At 35.4% G+C, this 16,939-nt stretch overlaps 2 protein-coding genes and 1 non-coding gene across 3 annotated transcripts; 2 read left to right on the forward strand and 1 right to left on the reverse strand.

The window, feature by feature from the left end:
* The first annotated feature begins 4,652 nt into the window (after positions 1-4,652).
* Trnaw-cca (transfer RNA tryptophan (anticodon CCA)) lies at positions 4,653-4,724 on the forward strand. The gene has a single exon. It is a non-coding gene; the product is annotated as a tRNA-Trp (tRNA).
* Positions 4,725-6,252: 1,528 nt separating this feature from the next.
* LOC128230986 (TNF receptor-associated factor 4-like) lies at positions 6,253-9,636 on the forward strand. Its single transcript, XM_052943409.1, has 9 exons — positions 6,253-6,320; positions 6,651-6,849; positions 7,128-7,232; positions 7,423-7,562; positions 7,778-7,961; positions 8,255-8,395; positions 8,620-8,818; positions 9,010-9,161; positions 9,460-9,636. Exons 1-9 carry the CDS (start codon positions 6,253-6,255, stop codon positions 9,634-9,636), a joined length of 1,365 nt encoding a protein of 454 aa, XP_052799369.1.
* Positions 9,637-9,979: 343 nt separating this feature from the next.
* LOC128231793 (BTB/POZ domain-containing adapter for CUL3-mediated RhoA degradation protein 3-like) lies at positions 9,980-16,572 on the reverse strand. The gene is made up of 5 exons (XM_052944989.1): positions 16,261-16,572; positions 15,627-15,889; positions 15,249-15,301; positions 14,631-14,829; positions 9,980-13,764 (listed from the first exon to the last, which is right to left on the reverse strand). Exons 1-5 carry the CDS (start codon positions 16,424-16,426, stop codon positions 13,576-13,578), a joined length of 870 nt encoding a protein of 289 aa, XP_052800949.1. The 5' UTR covers positions 16,427-16,572; the 3' UTR covers positions 9,980-13,575.
* Positions 16,573-16,939: the final 367 nt, after the last annotated feature.

The following is a 16,939-nucleotide window of genomic DNA, read 5'->3' on the forward strand; positions in this document are numbered from 1 at the left end:
GGTACTCGGTAGTATATCAATATTGCTTTCAAACCCAAAATCTTTTTTGTATACTTAATACATTTGACATTTTGGTGAATTTGAAACAATACTATACCAATTTTGAATAAATTGGTCAGATAATCTGTTTTTAACATATTCTTAAAAAACAATAACACTATTAACCTGTTGTTAATCAAGGTACATACTTAATCCTAAATCATTTAAAGTATTCTTAACAAAGGAAGCCCATGGGAACTTCAAGCCAGAGGTAACATCATTGTGCAAAGAATATGCAGTATTATACAATAAGTGACTAATTTTGCTGCTGCTCACATCAGCAGAATTTACTATTTTACTCCAAAAGGTCAAAAGCCTAGTTTTAGCTGGTAAAGAAATTGGTTTTAAACCAAGTTCACCATAAATCATACAATTAGGGGTACACTGTTTTAAATTTGAAATGAGTTTACAATATTTTAACTGAACTTGGTCTAATATCTTAAGATCCTCCATAGCCCATACCTCTGAACCATATAATAATATTGGTACAATCATTGAATTAAACAAATACAATTGTAAAGAGTTGCTAAGTTAAGTTTACGAGATTTCTTTATAAGTGCAAACATTGCTTTACAAGCTTGATCTACCAAAAGTTTTTTAGGTTTAGTAAATTTACCACTGTAGCTAAACATAACACCAAGATACACAAACTCATCGACAATATCTACTTTAGCGCCATCATAGTAGAAATCCTGTTCTTTCAGTTATGTTCTTTTAGACTTACAAAAAAAAAACACTTTAGTTTTACTAGGATTAACTTTTAAATCCCACATATTAGAATATTCTAGCATGGCATTCAATGCCGCTTGCAAGTCGGCGTGAGATTCGGCGAGAACAACTGTGTCATCAGCAAAAAGTAATATATAAAGACGTAGGTAAACATCTACATCATCCTCACTTAAACATTCAAAGGTACTTTTAGAAAAGGTTTCAAGCCCTTCAAACCTACTTGACATAAACTGAGTCAAATCATTAAGAAACAGAGAAAATAGTATCGAGGAAAGGTTCTCACCTTGCCTAACACCAGCTTGACTACTAAAAAACTCTGATAATGAATTACCAACTTTAACACATGACTTAGCAATATCATACATACTATTAATTATCTTAATACATTTACCATCTATATTATTTTCTAAGAGTTTATGCCACAAAGCTATTCTATTAACACTATCAAATGCTTTCTTGTAATCAATAAAGGCACAGTAAAGTTTTCTACCTTTCATTAAATAAAAATCAATCAAGATTTTCAAAGAAAAACATGATCAATGGTACTATAATTTTTCCTGAAACCAGCTTGCTCCTCACAGAGCAAATTGGGTTAACCAGGAAAGAGTTTAATCTGTTATTTAGGACAGTCGTAAATAATTTTCCCATGCAACTTAAAATTGTAATGCCTCTATAATTATCCGGGTCATTGATGCTACCCTTGTTTTTATAAATTGGGAAAATGATGCCTCTACTCCAAACCTCTGGAAATACTCCAGAATCAAAAATGATATTAAATAGTTTGCAAACCAGTAATAAGAAAGACTCACTTCCACTATACTTAAGATATTCGTTTAAAATATTATCAAATGAAGAAGGACATTTATTGTTTTCAAGCTGTGTACCGCTTTTCTAATTTCATCAATACTAAATACCATATTTAATTCCTCATTATTGCCCGAGATTGAATCAAAATCAATTTCTGAATACATACGGGTATCTGCATCATTGGTTGACGAAGTTTGATTTAACTTGACAAAGTGTTCATAAAATACATCTTTAGAAATGCTAGACAATGTTTTCTTCTTTTCATCACAATATTTATTTAATAATCTCCAAAAAGCTTTGGGATTAGAATTACGAAGATTTTTTAAACTTTTTATTTACACTCCCTTTGAAAGAATTCATTTTCTTATTCATTAATTTCTTATAAGACTTACTATTGTTAACTAAGGAAGCAAAATTTTCATTTGTTCTATTAAATCTGTACTTATTTTTACTTTTTATATAATTAGCTCTAGCATCTTTACAATCATTATCATACCATTCTTTCTTAAAGTGTTTACGAACAGGTGTTTAATTAACAATTTTCTTTTCTAACAACAATTGAGATTTATCAGCAGCATTAGTTAAAATATTAGAAACACTATTTGTCAAATGATTAACAACATCAACAGTATACTGTTTACTAATACTTAAGCTATCTAGCTATTTCATCTGCCAAAGCAGTGATCTTTAACTCATCAATGTGACTTACAAATTGAATTTTTGCATTATTATCCCATATTGGTCTTTTTACAACATCATCAGTGGAATCAACAACATTTTTAGCATAGTCAGAACTTAAATATAATGACATATTAATACTTATTTCTACACAAGAGTGAACATCAGAAAACAATGGATCATATGTTTCTGCACCTCAAAATGTATAGTTCTGGGAAATAATTCCGGCGATAACAAAACATAATCTATAAGAGTGCTGCTTATACATGTGCTCTGACCAATATCAATATCTTTGCCTAACCTTCCATTAGCTATGTATAGGTTAGCAGACTTACATAGATCTATCAAACGATAACCATAACCGTTAGTTTGCGAAGGGAGATAATTCTTACTGGCTCATTATCGAAATTTAAATGTCAATAAATTCATTATTTTTGAATATTTTTGTATAAGTTTGGCTGAAAGGCATGTTATTAATATAGGAATAGAATAATTAAAAACAATGACTTGAAAGCGTGTTTCGGTACTTGTTTTCGTAATTCGGTAATAAATCGATGTGAGGATAGATCGATTAAGGGCCTTAATGTTACTTTTGGCTTGAACCAATGACAAATCCTACTCCCAGCTTTTGGATAAAGCCAAAAATATACACTGACACATAAAGCATACAAGAATTCATTCTCAGAGACAAAATATGTTATTTGATTTATTTATTTTTACATTAATATGTTCATTTATGGCACATTCTCGTAAACCAGGGCTATGGCCTAGCTGCAACAATATTACAACTCTCTACCATTTAACACTGGGCGAAAGAATATATAGTAATATTATGCATCGATGTTGAATAATAACGACAAAATTGTTTAATATATACTCAACAGTGATCTAAACTGGATTTAATTTGTCAATAGAGTCGCTATTTTTACATAAATATATTCTCAGTAACGAATACCGTTGTACGTGAACACAACCTGTCAGATTTGTCCCAGATTTACAGATATCAGAATACTTGATAAACAATCGACACATGTATATATTTGACAGGGGCGAAGCCAGCGTAACTACGCACTTACGCATGTGCGTAACATCAATTTGAAAAATAAATATGGCAAAAATGGCATATTAGTCGAGGGCTAAGCTAATTATTGATATCAGAATAGAGGAAAGATCAGCTATAGTAAGCATTGTTTCTCTGTGCTATATACGGCTTACTGAGCCTAAATCAATCACTTGGTAACTACAAAGTCGGCGGCCTCGAACCTATAAATCCCTCCTAATACACATCAGTGCTCAACTTGTTAGTTTCATTGTCCTTTTTTTCCCCCTGGATATTCTTCTATAAGGTGGCCGAGGGTTTGCCCAGCACTACCACCTAATGAGTTCCTACAGCCAGCTAGGCAAATGAGGCAAATTAGAGCTACCAAATTTCAAGACTGAATTACAACAAATATTATTGACAAACAAGTGATCAATCATGACAGAGGATTTATAATTCAACAGTGTAAAACTGAGCAGTTAAAACATTCATACTTCGTCTAAACGTGTGAGGATTGGAACCATCTGGAGAATAGTATAGTCCACGCAAAGACAGTGGCATTCGGAACTCCTCGGCCATTTTTTCAAAAACAACCTCGGATGTATGCCGGTACATCTGTTGAAGTAGTCCGTATTTTTTTTAATAAAAGCATTAATTAAATGTAGTGTTTAAGAGTTCTATTCATTGCTCTCAGTTTAAATTGATTGCCAGTGAAGTGTATTATTGCAAACATAATTACGATTCCCAAGAGTTAAGTCATAAATTTTAACTACTAAATAAGATTACTACGCGATCTATTTGCAGCGGACTTAAACGTACCACTTTTTAAGTATGTAAACCGTCCATATACATCCGAGGTTGTTTTTGAAAAAAATGGCCGAGGAGCTCCTAATGAGACAGTGGAGGGCTTTAAGGGCCGCCCTCCATTTTGACTAAACGCCTCCCCCGGTGTACTACGCCGTGACAGGCCCTGTACCGCATCTAAGCAGACGCAGAAGCAGAAGTATAGTTCAAGTCTATTATTTTAGACTAATGAGGAGCCATCCAAAATAAGTGAATTTAGTCAAAACAAGTCGACGTTATTTTCAAATCATATGCTATTCTTCACTTAGTAGCATAAGTTATTAAACTGTATGTTCCATCAGGATAAACATGGTAAAACTACCGTTATTGTTGAACTTCACCTTACAATACACTGCCTGTTCTGGTAAAGTGAAACCGAAAGTAAATCATTACACAGAAGACATCACGCACGGAAAATGCCGATGGTCTAAATATAACTTCGATGTTTTAAAAATAGAATCGACATGTGCTCTATAGCGTATGAATATCTATTTCTTTACCATACATAAATCCATACGGCCCTGTGGCGCAACGGTAGCGCGTCTGACTCCAGATCAGAAGGTTGCGTGTTCAAATCACGTCGGGGTCACTTTTTTATTGTTTCTTTTGGAAACAGTCGGCTCTAAGACTATAACAGTTATATGGAAATTTATAATAAATGGAATGGTAAACGATACAAAAGAGATAACTTACGTTTTTTTTATCTGGACATTGCTTGAGAATTGAACATTTTACTGTACCTGCAGGAAGGTTAAACCTAACTTTTTGTACTTATTAAAAGGAGAACGATATGGGTTGGATGCCAAAAAAATATTTTTGTTTTCATTTTAATGCATTTTCATGTTTAACCGTCATTTGCCTTTAATGATCAAAACAAAAACAAAAACCCACATGATCTAGAAACAGAAAAGAATAGCGATATTTTGGTCTATAATTGGGAGTTATAGTTTTAACCTGTACCTATACCATGTTGTTGTTAAATAATTGAAAAGAAATGAGTTTGAACATTTTGACATTATTGTTTTTTTTGTCTTGGAACGAGCCATTTTTGCGAAAATCCATGAAAACAAGTGATATAAGACTGCTGACAAAAAATAAATCGCAGACTTTTATGTTGCAGTTCAAAAATCAATGTTTTATGCAGTTTTCTTGAACCGTTAGTAACAGTTTAAGCCATTAAACATTAATTTTCGAACGGAAATATGCAAATCTGCGATCTGATTTTTTGTCAGCATTCTTTTATCATTGGTTTGCAGATATTTACGCAAAAAATGCCCTTTCCAAGATGAAAAATAAAACAAGCTGTAAACAATGTAAATCTGTGAGAGTGCAGCTTTAAACAAGAAAATGCATTAAAATAAAAAAAATGTTTTTGGTACCAACCAACCAACCAATATTGTGCTTCTTTAATATATAGTTTGAAATGATAAAACTATAAATAGTAGTATTTGTTATGCAGGATTCGAGTAGAAAATACAGGAGTTTTCGGCACGCAAGTTGGTCCTGGGACCAATAACAAATCCTAGTCCCAGGTGGAACGATTAGCTTTCGACACCGAATGCCGAGACAATTATGCAAAACATAGTCAATGTTTTCATCGACTAAAATTATTTTTCAACAATTGATTTCTTTGTACAATTTTCAACTTTGCATTATAACATTATTTACCATCTGCATAATTAATGAGTGGTCACACCGGTCAGTGACTGTTTACTCCGTACCTTAGGACTATTTCCAAATAGTATGAAGCTGCAGTTGTTGGCCTATCATCTTCCGTTGAATATCAAGGTAATTTGATATGCATTTTTACGTCTGAAAATAAGTTAACTATACTATTTCTAAGACCAGATGAGTGTAAATTCATTCTTTGAATGTTTATATACATAAAAAGGAACATTTTAATAGTGGTTATCATGGTAGTGATTCTTAGCATAGTGAGCTAGGAATTCACACGTGCATTTGTAAACTGCGTTATGCATGCAATTCAGTTATATTAAACAAGTTATACGATTTGTCATGATTCATGGATTTGATTATCAAAACTGAAAACTTCAAATTTCCAAAATGAATGACCCGTTACAGTTTTCCACAAGCGGACAGACGTAAGAGACACAACCATGAGCGGAGTGAGCGGGGAGATCGATATGCGTGCCGGCTCCAGGATGAGCAACGGACCGGCCATCATGTATGTTGGACCTTTCATGTAAAAGTTATATACGCCTGTTTGATCCTTCGTTGCGGGTATTTTTTTATAATATATCAAAAAGTGTGATGGCTTAAGAAAGTTATAAATAAAAAACAGAATACTTAAAATGGTTCATCCATTTTTATGCCTACGAATGTCGTTTATTGTACATATACATGTATGTTGTATCTCCCTCGGAACGTGTTAATTTTGTAATATCAATGTATATTTTAATAATAAACATTTACGGAGTCCAATGTTGCATTGGTTATTCATTTTATGAAAGTTCGATAACCTTTATCATAAGCATGTTCCGCTCTCCATCCCCAGAGATAGGGAGGAGGTTGAGTACTGTTTCGTAGACCCGCTGGAGAAGGACTACAAGTGCCCTGTATGCTTGGATGTGCTAAGGTTTCCCGTGTTGTTCGAGGAGTGCGGCCACCGCTGCTGTGCCAACTGCCTCCCGGAACTCCTGCGCACTACTTCGAGGTGCCCCATCGACGACACCATCGTCGACCGCAACAGGAAGGTAAGACATTTTAGCGTCCGGTCAGGGGCAACAAGGTACCCACAGAGTCCCAAAAATGCAAACATAACGAATATATTGTGTTTACTGCACTGATCCATCAAACATCGTATGCATGTTATACCAAAAGACCAATGCAAGTTTTATTCGTTTGTTATAGTTTTACAAGTTTGCTTTAAATGAAAATCGAAATGTTTACAAACGTGAGCGTTTTTTTAATTGAATCGTTCCACGCGAACCTTAGAAAAAACAACTTCTGACGTGCATATTCCCGCCCCCAGGTGATCGTGGACAAGGACTTCCAGGCGGAGATTGACAATCTGGCCGTCAACTGCTCATTCGTCGCTAAGGGATGTGCCTGGTCAGGATGCCTCAAGGATCTTCATGTAAGTAACTGTATTGGCATTTGACAAGGACTATACAGTAAAATGTTAAGACTAGTTAACATTTCACTACGTCCTAATTAAAACAACGAAATTAGGAGTGGTTGCGTTGACATGATAACATATTCTTATTTACCAAAAAAAATCAACATCATAATATATTACATAGTATTTTATTTTTTCCTTTGAACAGCTCCATCTCACGGACTGCCGGTTCAAGCTGTTCCGGTGCCCGAATGGATGCGGCCGGAAGCTGGAGAAGGTGGTTCTGCGACACCATATGATGGAAGAATGTGACCGCCGCTTCATCAAGTGCGAGTTCTGCGGCGTCAGGTAAGTTGCTGGTTGTAGGTGCCGCAATAATTTCGGCGAATTGTGCGTTGTATTTATATGTATGACACGTAGAAGGGAAAATCAATTATGATAGGCATGATCATTTTCGAACATCTTTTGTGAGAGGACAAATCAATATATTTGATACAGCACTGTATGCGTGTGAATAGATCTACATACAGGCGTAAATATGATAAAAACATAACAAAATACAGGCTAATGGCTCTGGACGAGGTCAATCACCTGGGTATATGCGGGAAGTTCAAGCTGCCCTGCCCCAATAAGTGCAACACGGATGACATGGATCTGCGGCGCGAGGACCTACAGGATCACCTTGACAACGACTGTCCAAGACAGAAGATCAAGTGTCCCTTCTGGGACGGCGGTTGCAACTATATGGTATGCTCGTGGCATATAAAATATACGTGTTTTATACGTTCCATTTCAGATCGTGTGTAGTTCACTTTGGTCAATGATATGGATTTGCAGACATCTTAGTCTTTTTATTTGTTTATTTTCTCTGACTGTTTGCATGTTGGTTTTTGTCTATGTAGTAAAGCGTTGGGCTAAATTACATAAGAGTACTTCCGGCATGACGGCAGTATCATGCTATCAAAGGTATTCATCAGTCGTATTAGTTTCATTACCAAGTTTGACCTTGAGTATTCGTCACTGTGTTTCCATGTGGTCAGTGTAAGCGAAAGCACATGGACAAGCACATCAAGGAGGACCCGATCGTGCATCTGGGTATGGCCTGTGACACCGTCATCCTCCATCGCCGGGAACTCGAGTTACACGCCAAGGCACTCGATTCACAGCTGCAGAAGGTTTGTGTGATAAATAATGGTGGTCAATTTTACATACATCCGACTCTAACGTAATAAGTGTGCTTTCTACCCGAACGTTTCAGTCTTTAAGACCATATATGAGTCGAAATGCACGTTGTAAAAAACACCATGTTAATAATATTCGTACATTTCAATACACCGTCGACCACACCACAGCCTTTAGGGAAAGGTGTTCGTTAATAACATTGCTCAATATATTTCCTGAACAGATCACGGTGTTGGAGCGGAAGGTTGACGGACTGGAGAAGCTGTACGGCTGTCAGCTCGTGTGGAAGATCGAGAGTTGGGAGGACAAAGTGCACGAGGCAAAACTCGGCCGCAAGGCCACTATCTTCAGCCCGCCCTTCCTCACCAGCAGGCACGGGTACAAGATGGCGCTCTCACTATGTCCATACGGCGACGGGAAAGGTTAGCATGGCTTGGAGGCTGTTATTTTCTGCTTTTCATTGAGATTCTCGTGTTTGATAATGAGCAGGTCGTCGTTGGTAACGATTTATAACCGGGGCAGTAAGTATACAACATTTCTGAAACCTTTTTCAAAATAGTCTTCTGATAAACAATTAGGCAGTAAAAAAGTTATGTCTTAATGTTGTTTGCAGCTCGTGGGAAGTTCCTATCGATCTTCGTGTGTATCTGCAAGGGCGAGTACGACCCTCTGCTGCTGTGGCCGTTCAGACACCGAGTAAACTTCACCATGGTCGACCAGTGTCAAGACCCGGACGCCCGCCGTAACGTCAGCTACGTCATACAGGTGCGACAGGCTTTACGGCGTTCTACTGGTCATTTTAACATTTATAAAACAGCTAGGCGGTAGTTAAAATTATTATATTGTTTTGGGAATGTTTATTAGTTGACAATTTAAGCAAGGCCAAGACACTTACTAGTACTCTACATTCCCTTGATACTACTTTGTACTTAGTTTGAAAACGTATGATTGTAAAAACTGGACTTAAACCTTAAGCTCGTGCACTGATGATATTTTATTTTTATTGTACTAAAACAGAATGTTCAACAGTCAAACTAACGCTTTCATTCTTTCATTGTTCCAGCCGAATACGATCAAGGACAACAAACCGTTCCTGGGGCGACCGGTGGGTGAAAGGAACGCGTCGTTTGGCGCGCAGAAGTTTGTGGAGCTTGCTGTGCTCGACACATTCGATTATGTCCGAGATGATTCGATCTTCATAAAGGTCGAGATCGACAGCGAGTTCATGATGCTGCTGTAGACAATTTCTTAAAATAAGTATGTGTGAATATGGGGGAAGTAAGATCATGCACTGGTTGAGTGCAGACCTCAGATTTTAAAAACAATTTGTCTGCGCCACGGATGTTTAAGGTCACAGGCGACTTTGTATAAAGTTTAAACTGTTGTAAAAATGTACAGTAAAGCCAACTTTTGATTTCTTCATCAAGTTCTTATTTATAATTCCAAATCAGTGATATTTTAATTTATAATCATATATCTCATACTAGTGTTTTAATAACCATTAAAACCATTTAAGTTCTGACAGTGATACTTATATTTAAGTATAATATATCACTCTTTAACATGGAAGAGAAACGGAAACGTATGGATTTATATTTTATTACCATGTCTTAGCATATAGATGCATATCCTAAAAACACACATGGTATCACAAGGCAACATCAACATGTTTGCCTAGCAAAGCACGCCCCAACCAAGGTGTTTACAAAGTCTACATAAAGTCTGAAGGAGGCAACTAGGCATGTTGAAGCCATTTTATACTGGATATTTGAAGACATGTACAATACAATAAGATGACATACAGTGCAACATGATGAACACTGACCACAAACTCCTTGGATGAAAATACTATAATGGCCTTCAATGTTTAAATACATGTACATAAGGTGGTGGTTTGTTTGTTCACCTTCCCTGTACATGAATAATGAGAAAAATAATTAAAAGACACAAATTCCACTTAACATCAAAACTTTGACAATGACATATATGTCAGTAGCCTGATTGTTCAGAACTGAATCGTTGTTAACTTTCAAATATTTACTGCTCTGGGAGTTTCATGTGTGATAATTTTTCTAAGAAGATTTAAGACAACTTAATTTAAATATATGGATGGCACCAAATGAAAACCGGTACCTGATAGATCCATTTTGGCGTAAAAACTTTATATCATTCCAATAATTTATAAAGCACAATAGTTTACCTTTAAAAGTTAACAATGATCTGGTGATGAAGATGCTGTTGAATTGACTGTTAGCTTAAACAAGTTCTGAACAATTGGCTAAAAATAAGCAGAAACTGCCCTTACATGGACATGTTATTAATAGTTTCCTGTAAAATGAAAAAGGAGATAATTTACATACCTGGATGGGTAGTCATAAAACAACTTATTTACATCTTAAAAAGTCATTTCTTAATTTCAGTTGATTCCTAAAATGTTCACAGTCAAATTTAAACAGAAGGACACGTGTTTTAATTTAAAGTAAGTATATTACATAGAGGTAATGCAACTAAATAATTTAGATATTATTTAGTTATATTATCAAATGACAAGTAAGATGCTTAAATCCAGCATATGTCTTTAGCTAGGAAATGACTCAAGATATCATATGAATACCGAATGCCTAGATCAAAAGTAACAATAACGTCTCATACACTAAAATACCAATAACAGATTGCAACTAGAACTAGGTACTGACCAATAGCATAACAGATTTACACAAACTGATATCACAGAAAATACTTAAGCCTATCCAAATCAAAGCAGACACACAACAAGGTGTCAAATCTGTAAACTATCAAAACAACATAAGTTACAAAATCCACACAGGAGCGATATTGAAAAAAGCATTTGAAGATTGAATTTCCTACGATATTGAACATCAGTTACAACAAACTGCTATTTCTTAGAACAATCATGTTAAAGTTACCTGTTACAGAATATCTTTTACAGTTTTTTACTGATAGTTTAAAGAATAAAATGAAAACTTTCAACAGCATCTATATCATTGATTCAAGAAAAGCTTACTTCATTTAGGTAAATAAAATGAGTTCATAAACTGTCTAAATTATCAGTACAGTTTGTAAAAGCTGTCACATTAAGTGAAGAATGCCCCCGAAACTCAATCCAATTCCATTCAGGAAGAGCTATCATAAACTATAAGCACATGTTGGCCCCCATGATGGTTGATGTCAACTGTGGAAGAAAAATGCAGAAAGAGGAAGGGACACAGTTCTTGTAATGTAATTTTAAAACATCTCCATGCATCAAAGATATAGCCGGGACACAACCAACTGTTCCCTATCTATGGGCATCTGTGGGGACGTTCATCTTGAACACAACACATCATGTACCGAACATATGTACCAAGTAATTTTAAAATCCCGTTGTTCATGACAAAGTTACACCATGGCCAAAACCAAGTATACTGTATCATCATGCAGCACTCCATAATGATAAACCTGTAAGTGCGACCTTGACCTTTAAGGTAGGGACTTTGGCCTTGCATGTGACAAGTAGTCATTATGTAGCAATCACATGTGCCCATTAATTTTAAAATCCCTAAGTGCATGAAAAAGATAATGCAATGACATGACTGCCTATACTCTCTGTGCATTATTGTAGCATTCCATAATGATGTATCTCTAAGTGTGTCCTCAGTCTTTGTGTTAGAGTCGTTATGTACTCAACAGTTCAATACAATTTTAGTTTAAAATCCCTCCGTGCATGACAAAGTAACAGCCTGGACATGACTAACTTTACTGTATATGCACATTCAAAAATGATAAACCTTTAATAGGGACATGAGTCTTGCACATGACACATTGTCTTTATGTACCAAAGACATGTGCCAAGTAATTCAAAATCCCTCCGGTCATGACAAAGTGAAAGCCCGGAGGCTAAGGCTTCGATAAAGGGTTGTAGGTCTTGCACACATAACATGATGGGGCCATCCCCTTTTTGAACCGAACATTTGTACCAATCTATTTTAAAATTCCTTGGTGCATGACAAAGTAACTGCTGGAAATGACCGACTGTACTGTATATGCATATCAATAGCATTCCATAATGATAAACCTGTAAGTGTGACCTTGACCTTTGAGGTAGGGACCCGGTCTTGCAAGCGACATATTGTCTTTACCCTGTATGTACAGAACAAATGTGCCAAGTAATTTTAAAATCACTCCCAGCATGACAAAGTGACAGATGGATGGATGCAGGGATGGACAATGCGATTTTAACATGCCCTTCTTCGGGGCCATCTAACTAAAACTTCAGGGGCCGGCTCGGAAAAAACTAACAAAACAAATATAAAGAAATAAATATCAATGGTACTAAAACGATTCATTGATAAAACAGCCAACAGACACATGACCAAAACAGTGTACAACAAGACACTATAACACAATGACAGTAACATCCACATATAAAATTATAATATAATAATAAGAAATAAATCTATAAAAAAATATTCATTTTTGCAAATAATTGTATCAACATTGTAACTTAAATGACCTTCACATAGATATACCATAGTCTAAAAATCCAATGAACTCGATTTACAGTAGAAAATCTAGTTAAGATTATGCTTAATGATGACTATCCAGACATTTAAGAAAAGAATGCTTCTTTTTTTTAAATTATTAAAATGATATATATTTCTTTTTACTAAATGATGAACCTTGATCAATCACATTATACGAGTGTGGGAGAGGATCAGTCCTTATATATTTAAAAGCAAAAGCATTTGGTAATCAATCTAAAATGGATTTTTTTTTATCAAAATGAGAGCAATCAAGACCAGAAAAGTTTGTATTGTACAAGAAATGGCATTTAGATTATGAACCATACATGATAAACTAAACACATGTACAAACACAAAACACAGTACACATTGGTATTTATCATAGATTAACTGATTTAATCATCAAAAGCAAACAAATTTGTTCAATATACCAGTATCAAAATGCCATCACTGAACACAAGCACATGGTGCGTAAAAGCATGATCTCAATGGTATTTTGTAACCATTATCTTATAGCAGAATGCTGATCTAGGCCTATAGTAGCAGTTTCTGTTAAGATTTTACAGAAGTCCATTTGTTCTCAAAAATCGAACAAGTCTTTTCAACAACAATGATGACATGGCCACAGCATGTATACCATCATTTAGGCATGGCCGTCATTTCCTGTTGTTTGACGTCCTCATGCGATCAAGCATTTCCTCAATTTCCTCATCACTCTGCGAAGCTGAAGCCCCGCTGCCCATCCTTGTTGCCTCCATGAGCTCCAGGTCAGGACGCGAGTGGCGATTCTCGTACAACAGGCAGTTTAATGCCTCCTCAAATATCTTTGCTTCCGGAAACTCAACCTGCAGGGGCAAAAGTTAACCCAATGGCTGATATGTGCAACATTACATATACTAAGATATAAATTACATTACCAATTTTAAGAAATGATATGGATTTATACAGAATAAGATCTGTTCTTACTTTAAGAACATACATGTTATACTAGCATATTAAAAACTTCAAAACAGATCACAAACATTAAAATATAGAAGTGTTTCTAAACTAACGTTGTTGAAACAAATAAAGACAAAAACTTATTGCATTAATTTAAATAAAATAGAATTTCTTAACAAGAGCACTAACTGTCACAAAATACACCTGTCCTAATTTTAGAAAGTAGTGGTATAAATGAGAAGTAACGTACCGGACATGTTAAGCCAAAGGTAATTTCTACAGTATAACTCAAGTGCAAAAACTAGTTATATGACTGGTTATCAAACTTGTCCAAGATAATGCCCAGATAAATTTGGCGATGATTGGACAAAGGCTTTAAAAGTTATTGATCAAAACGATTTGAGGTAATTTCTATAATTAAATGGCAATAAATCTAGAATGACTAAAGCAATAATGAATATGATTGGCTATCAAGCTTGTCCGAGATATTATTATGCCACTACACATTTTGATCAAATTTGGTGATGATTGGACAAAGGCTTCTGAGGTTTTTTAGCAGACAACACACTGGATGTGGCCCGCCCGTACACCGCAAGTAAAACTATTATATGTCCCTTTTTTAGTGGCTAGTAATATGACATTGTGTAAAAAAAAAGAGAAATTACCAAACAATAAGTCCTCATGGTTCATGATAAACTTGCAGATCTTGCAGTATCAGAATCTTGTAATGCTAATCAAACTTTAGATAGCTTAATTCTATATGTATGATTACCTTTGTGTGTTTCTTTTGTTCTCCGTACACAATGGAAGTGCAACAGACTTCTGCTATTTTCTGATTATGTCCATAAAATGACCAGCAGCAGATTTCGCTGCTCCCTAACACATCCTTTAAGAACAGGACACGCCCACTAAATCGCAGAGCCAATCTGTCAAACAGCTCAATATTTCGCAAGAAATTTTCATCCGAATTTCTGAAAAAACAACATTATTGCAATTGTTTAAATGATCATGAAGTCATAACAAAAATACTATGCAAATTGTAATGTTCTAATCTATCAAGTGATTCTCCATCACATGGAACGCAATATCTAGGAAGTTATGTTATGTTTACATAATTATATCAGGTCTCAGACTTGCATGTTGAATATGTGTTTATGCTCTTCTTTATTCATAAGGGACCATATACATGTTTCTAGACCAACCACAAACTCGATTGGAACATTTCCATCATGTGATTGTTATACATTGTCACTGTAGGTATGAATAAACGCTGTTCGGAGACAGTACTGATACACAAATACAGACCCTAGTTCAACATTTTAATTTGAGTCGGTAAAATTTAAGGGGCCACAGTAAAACAATGAGCCAGTTCCTCACACTTTATACTTACGGGGTGTAGGAATACTTGTTGTTGTGTCTGTTGCAGATAAGCTTGATGACAGGCTAAAATAAAAAAATATTTTAAAAATAGTACACACAGTTTACCCGACTTTGTTGTTCAAGTATTATTGAAAATAATGATGTGGTATCTAATTCGTTTGTTGATGATTTAAGTATTTTAATACATGCAGGGTTTAGTATTCAATAAAAAAATGAAAATGAGACATAATATCTGTGATTTGTACCTTGTACTTGGCATCTAAACAATGCAGTAACCATGTGATGAAATGAATTTTTTAATCTGACTTGACTTCATAGAGGTACAAGTTTGAGTTTTCCAACTCCTGTACCCCTTTTATACTACTATGTTGTGGTAACTGAGTCATACCCTAACAGTTGTAGCAATGAGACTCTGTTCCTCCCTCTGAGAGGTGATTAGTGGAATGCGACACTTAGGCTCCACATCATCTTTCCCGAGCCTTTTAAGGTGAGCCTCAACAAGCTTGACAAGGTCTTGCACGAGAAAATATTTCGCTTCCTGCAACAGGTCAAGTAACTCTCGACGGCTCTCTGGAAGGGCAACTGTTCCGTCTCTCAAAAAATTCAATAGATATCCGAAATATTGACCATTTCTGTCAATCAGAATCCATCCTGAAACACACAAATGATTATTATTATTAGGACAATTATGCATCAAAAGATGCTTTGTACACATAAATGATATAACATTGACATTTTGAATCTTTTTGAGGTAATACCTAGCTCTTTTTCGAAGAGACCCCTTGGTCCTTTACACGCTAGGTGTAAAGCACCAATACACTGTGCATATTCTAACTGTGGACGTTAAGCTCTATTAGTAAGAGCGTTGTGCTGGTGTTCTGGCCATTGCGGGTGAGATCCCCATACCAGGCACACCTTACCTACCAGGTATAATTTAAAACAAACAAAATGACATTTATTCCGTGGCGAGTTTTGACTATTAAATTCAATAAGAATAAGTAATTGAATATTGCCTTCCATACCTTCTGAATCAGTGAGCACTTCCATTCTACCACTAAACATTGCTCTAAGCATAGTGTCCTGCTTGGTAAGGGTCCCAATAGTGGTATAATGTAGGGAACCCCCAACATTGAGTTTGACATATTTGGAAGAATTTCCTTTAATCACAGTTTTATGTTCACCAGACATTTTTAAGCACTCTCACCAACACCACCTAGCCCTTGTAGTCTTCAACTGAATATCTTCTCATGTAATTTCTCATTTTGAGAGGATAAATGGCATAAAAATAGAATTTTGTGACTAAAATTTTATTTGACAGTCTATTTATACCACACCTAGACTGTTACTAAACATAGTATCACACATGAATCGATGACGTTTTTCTACTTCCTGTATACTCGATTTGTGGTTATAATACACTATTAAAATTGCAAAGCACAGCACTTTGTCATCATGTATGCAGTGGGCTCCCTTTTCCATCGACATTAAGATTTTAGACCCGGTTATCTGTCAATCAAAGCATATACTGATTGTTAAAACACGTTCAGTTATTGATTTATGAAAAACATCGTTCTTTTACTGAATTCATAATAAGAGAATACTTATTTTGCCCACATTGATTGTTCACATCCTAGGATAATGTAAATTTGGCATAATCATGAAGATCTATAAGTTTTATTTAGAAAAAACTTACTATTTCAA

This window comes from Mya arenaria, chromosome 4, assembly GCF_026914265.1.
Source record: "Mya arenaria isolate MELC-2E11 chromosome 4, ASM2691426v1".
NCBI classification, from domain to species: domain Eukaryota; kingdom Metazoa; phylum Mollusca; class Bivalvia; order Myida; family Myidae; genus Mya; species Mya arenaria.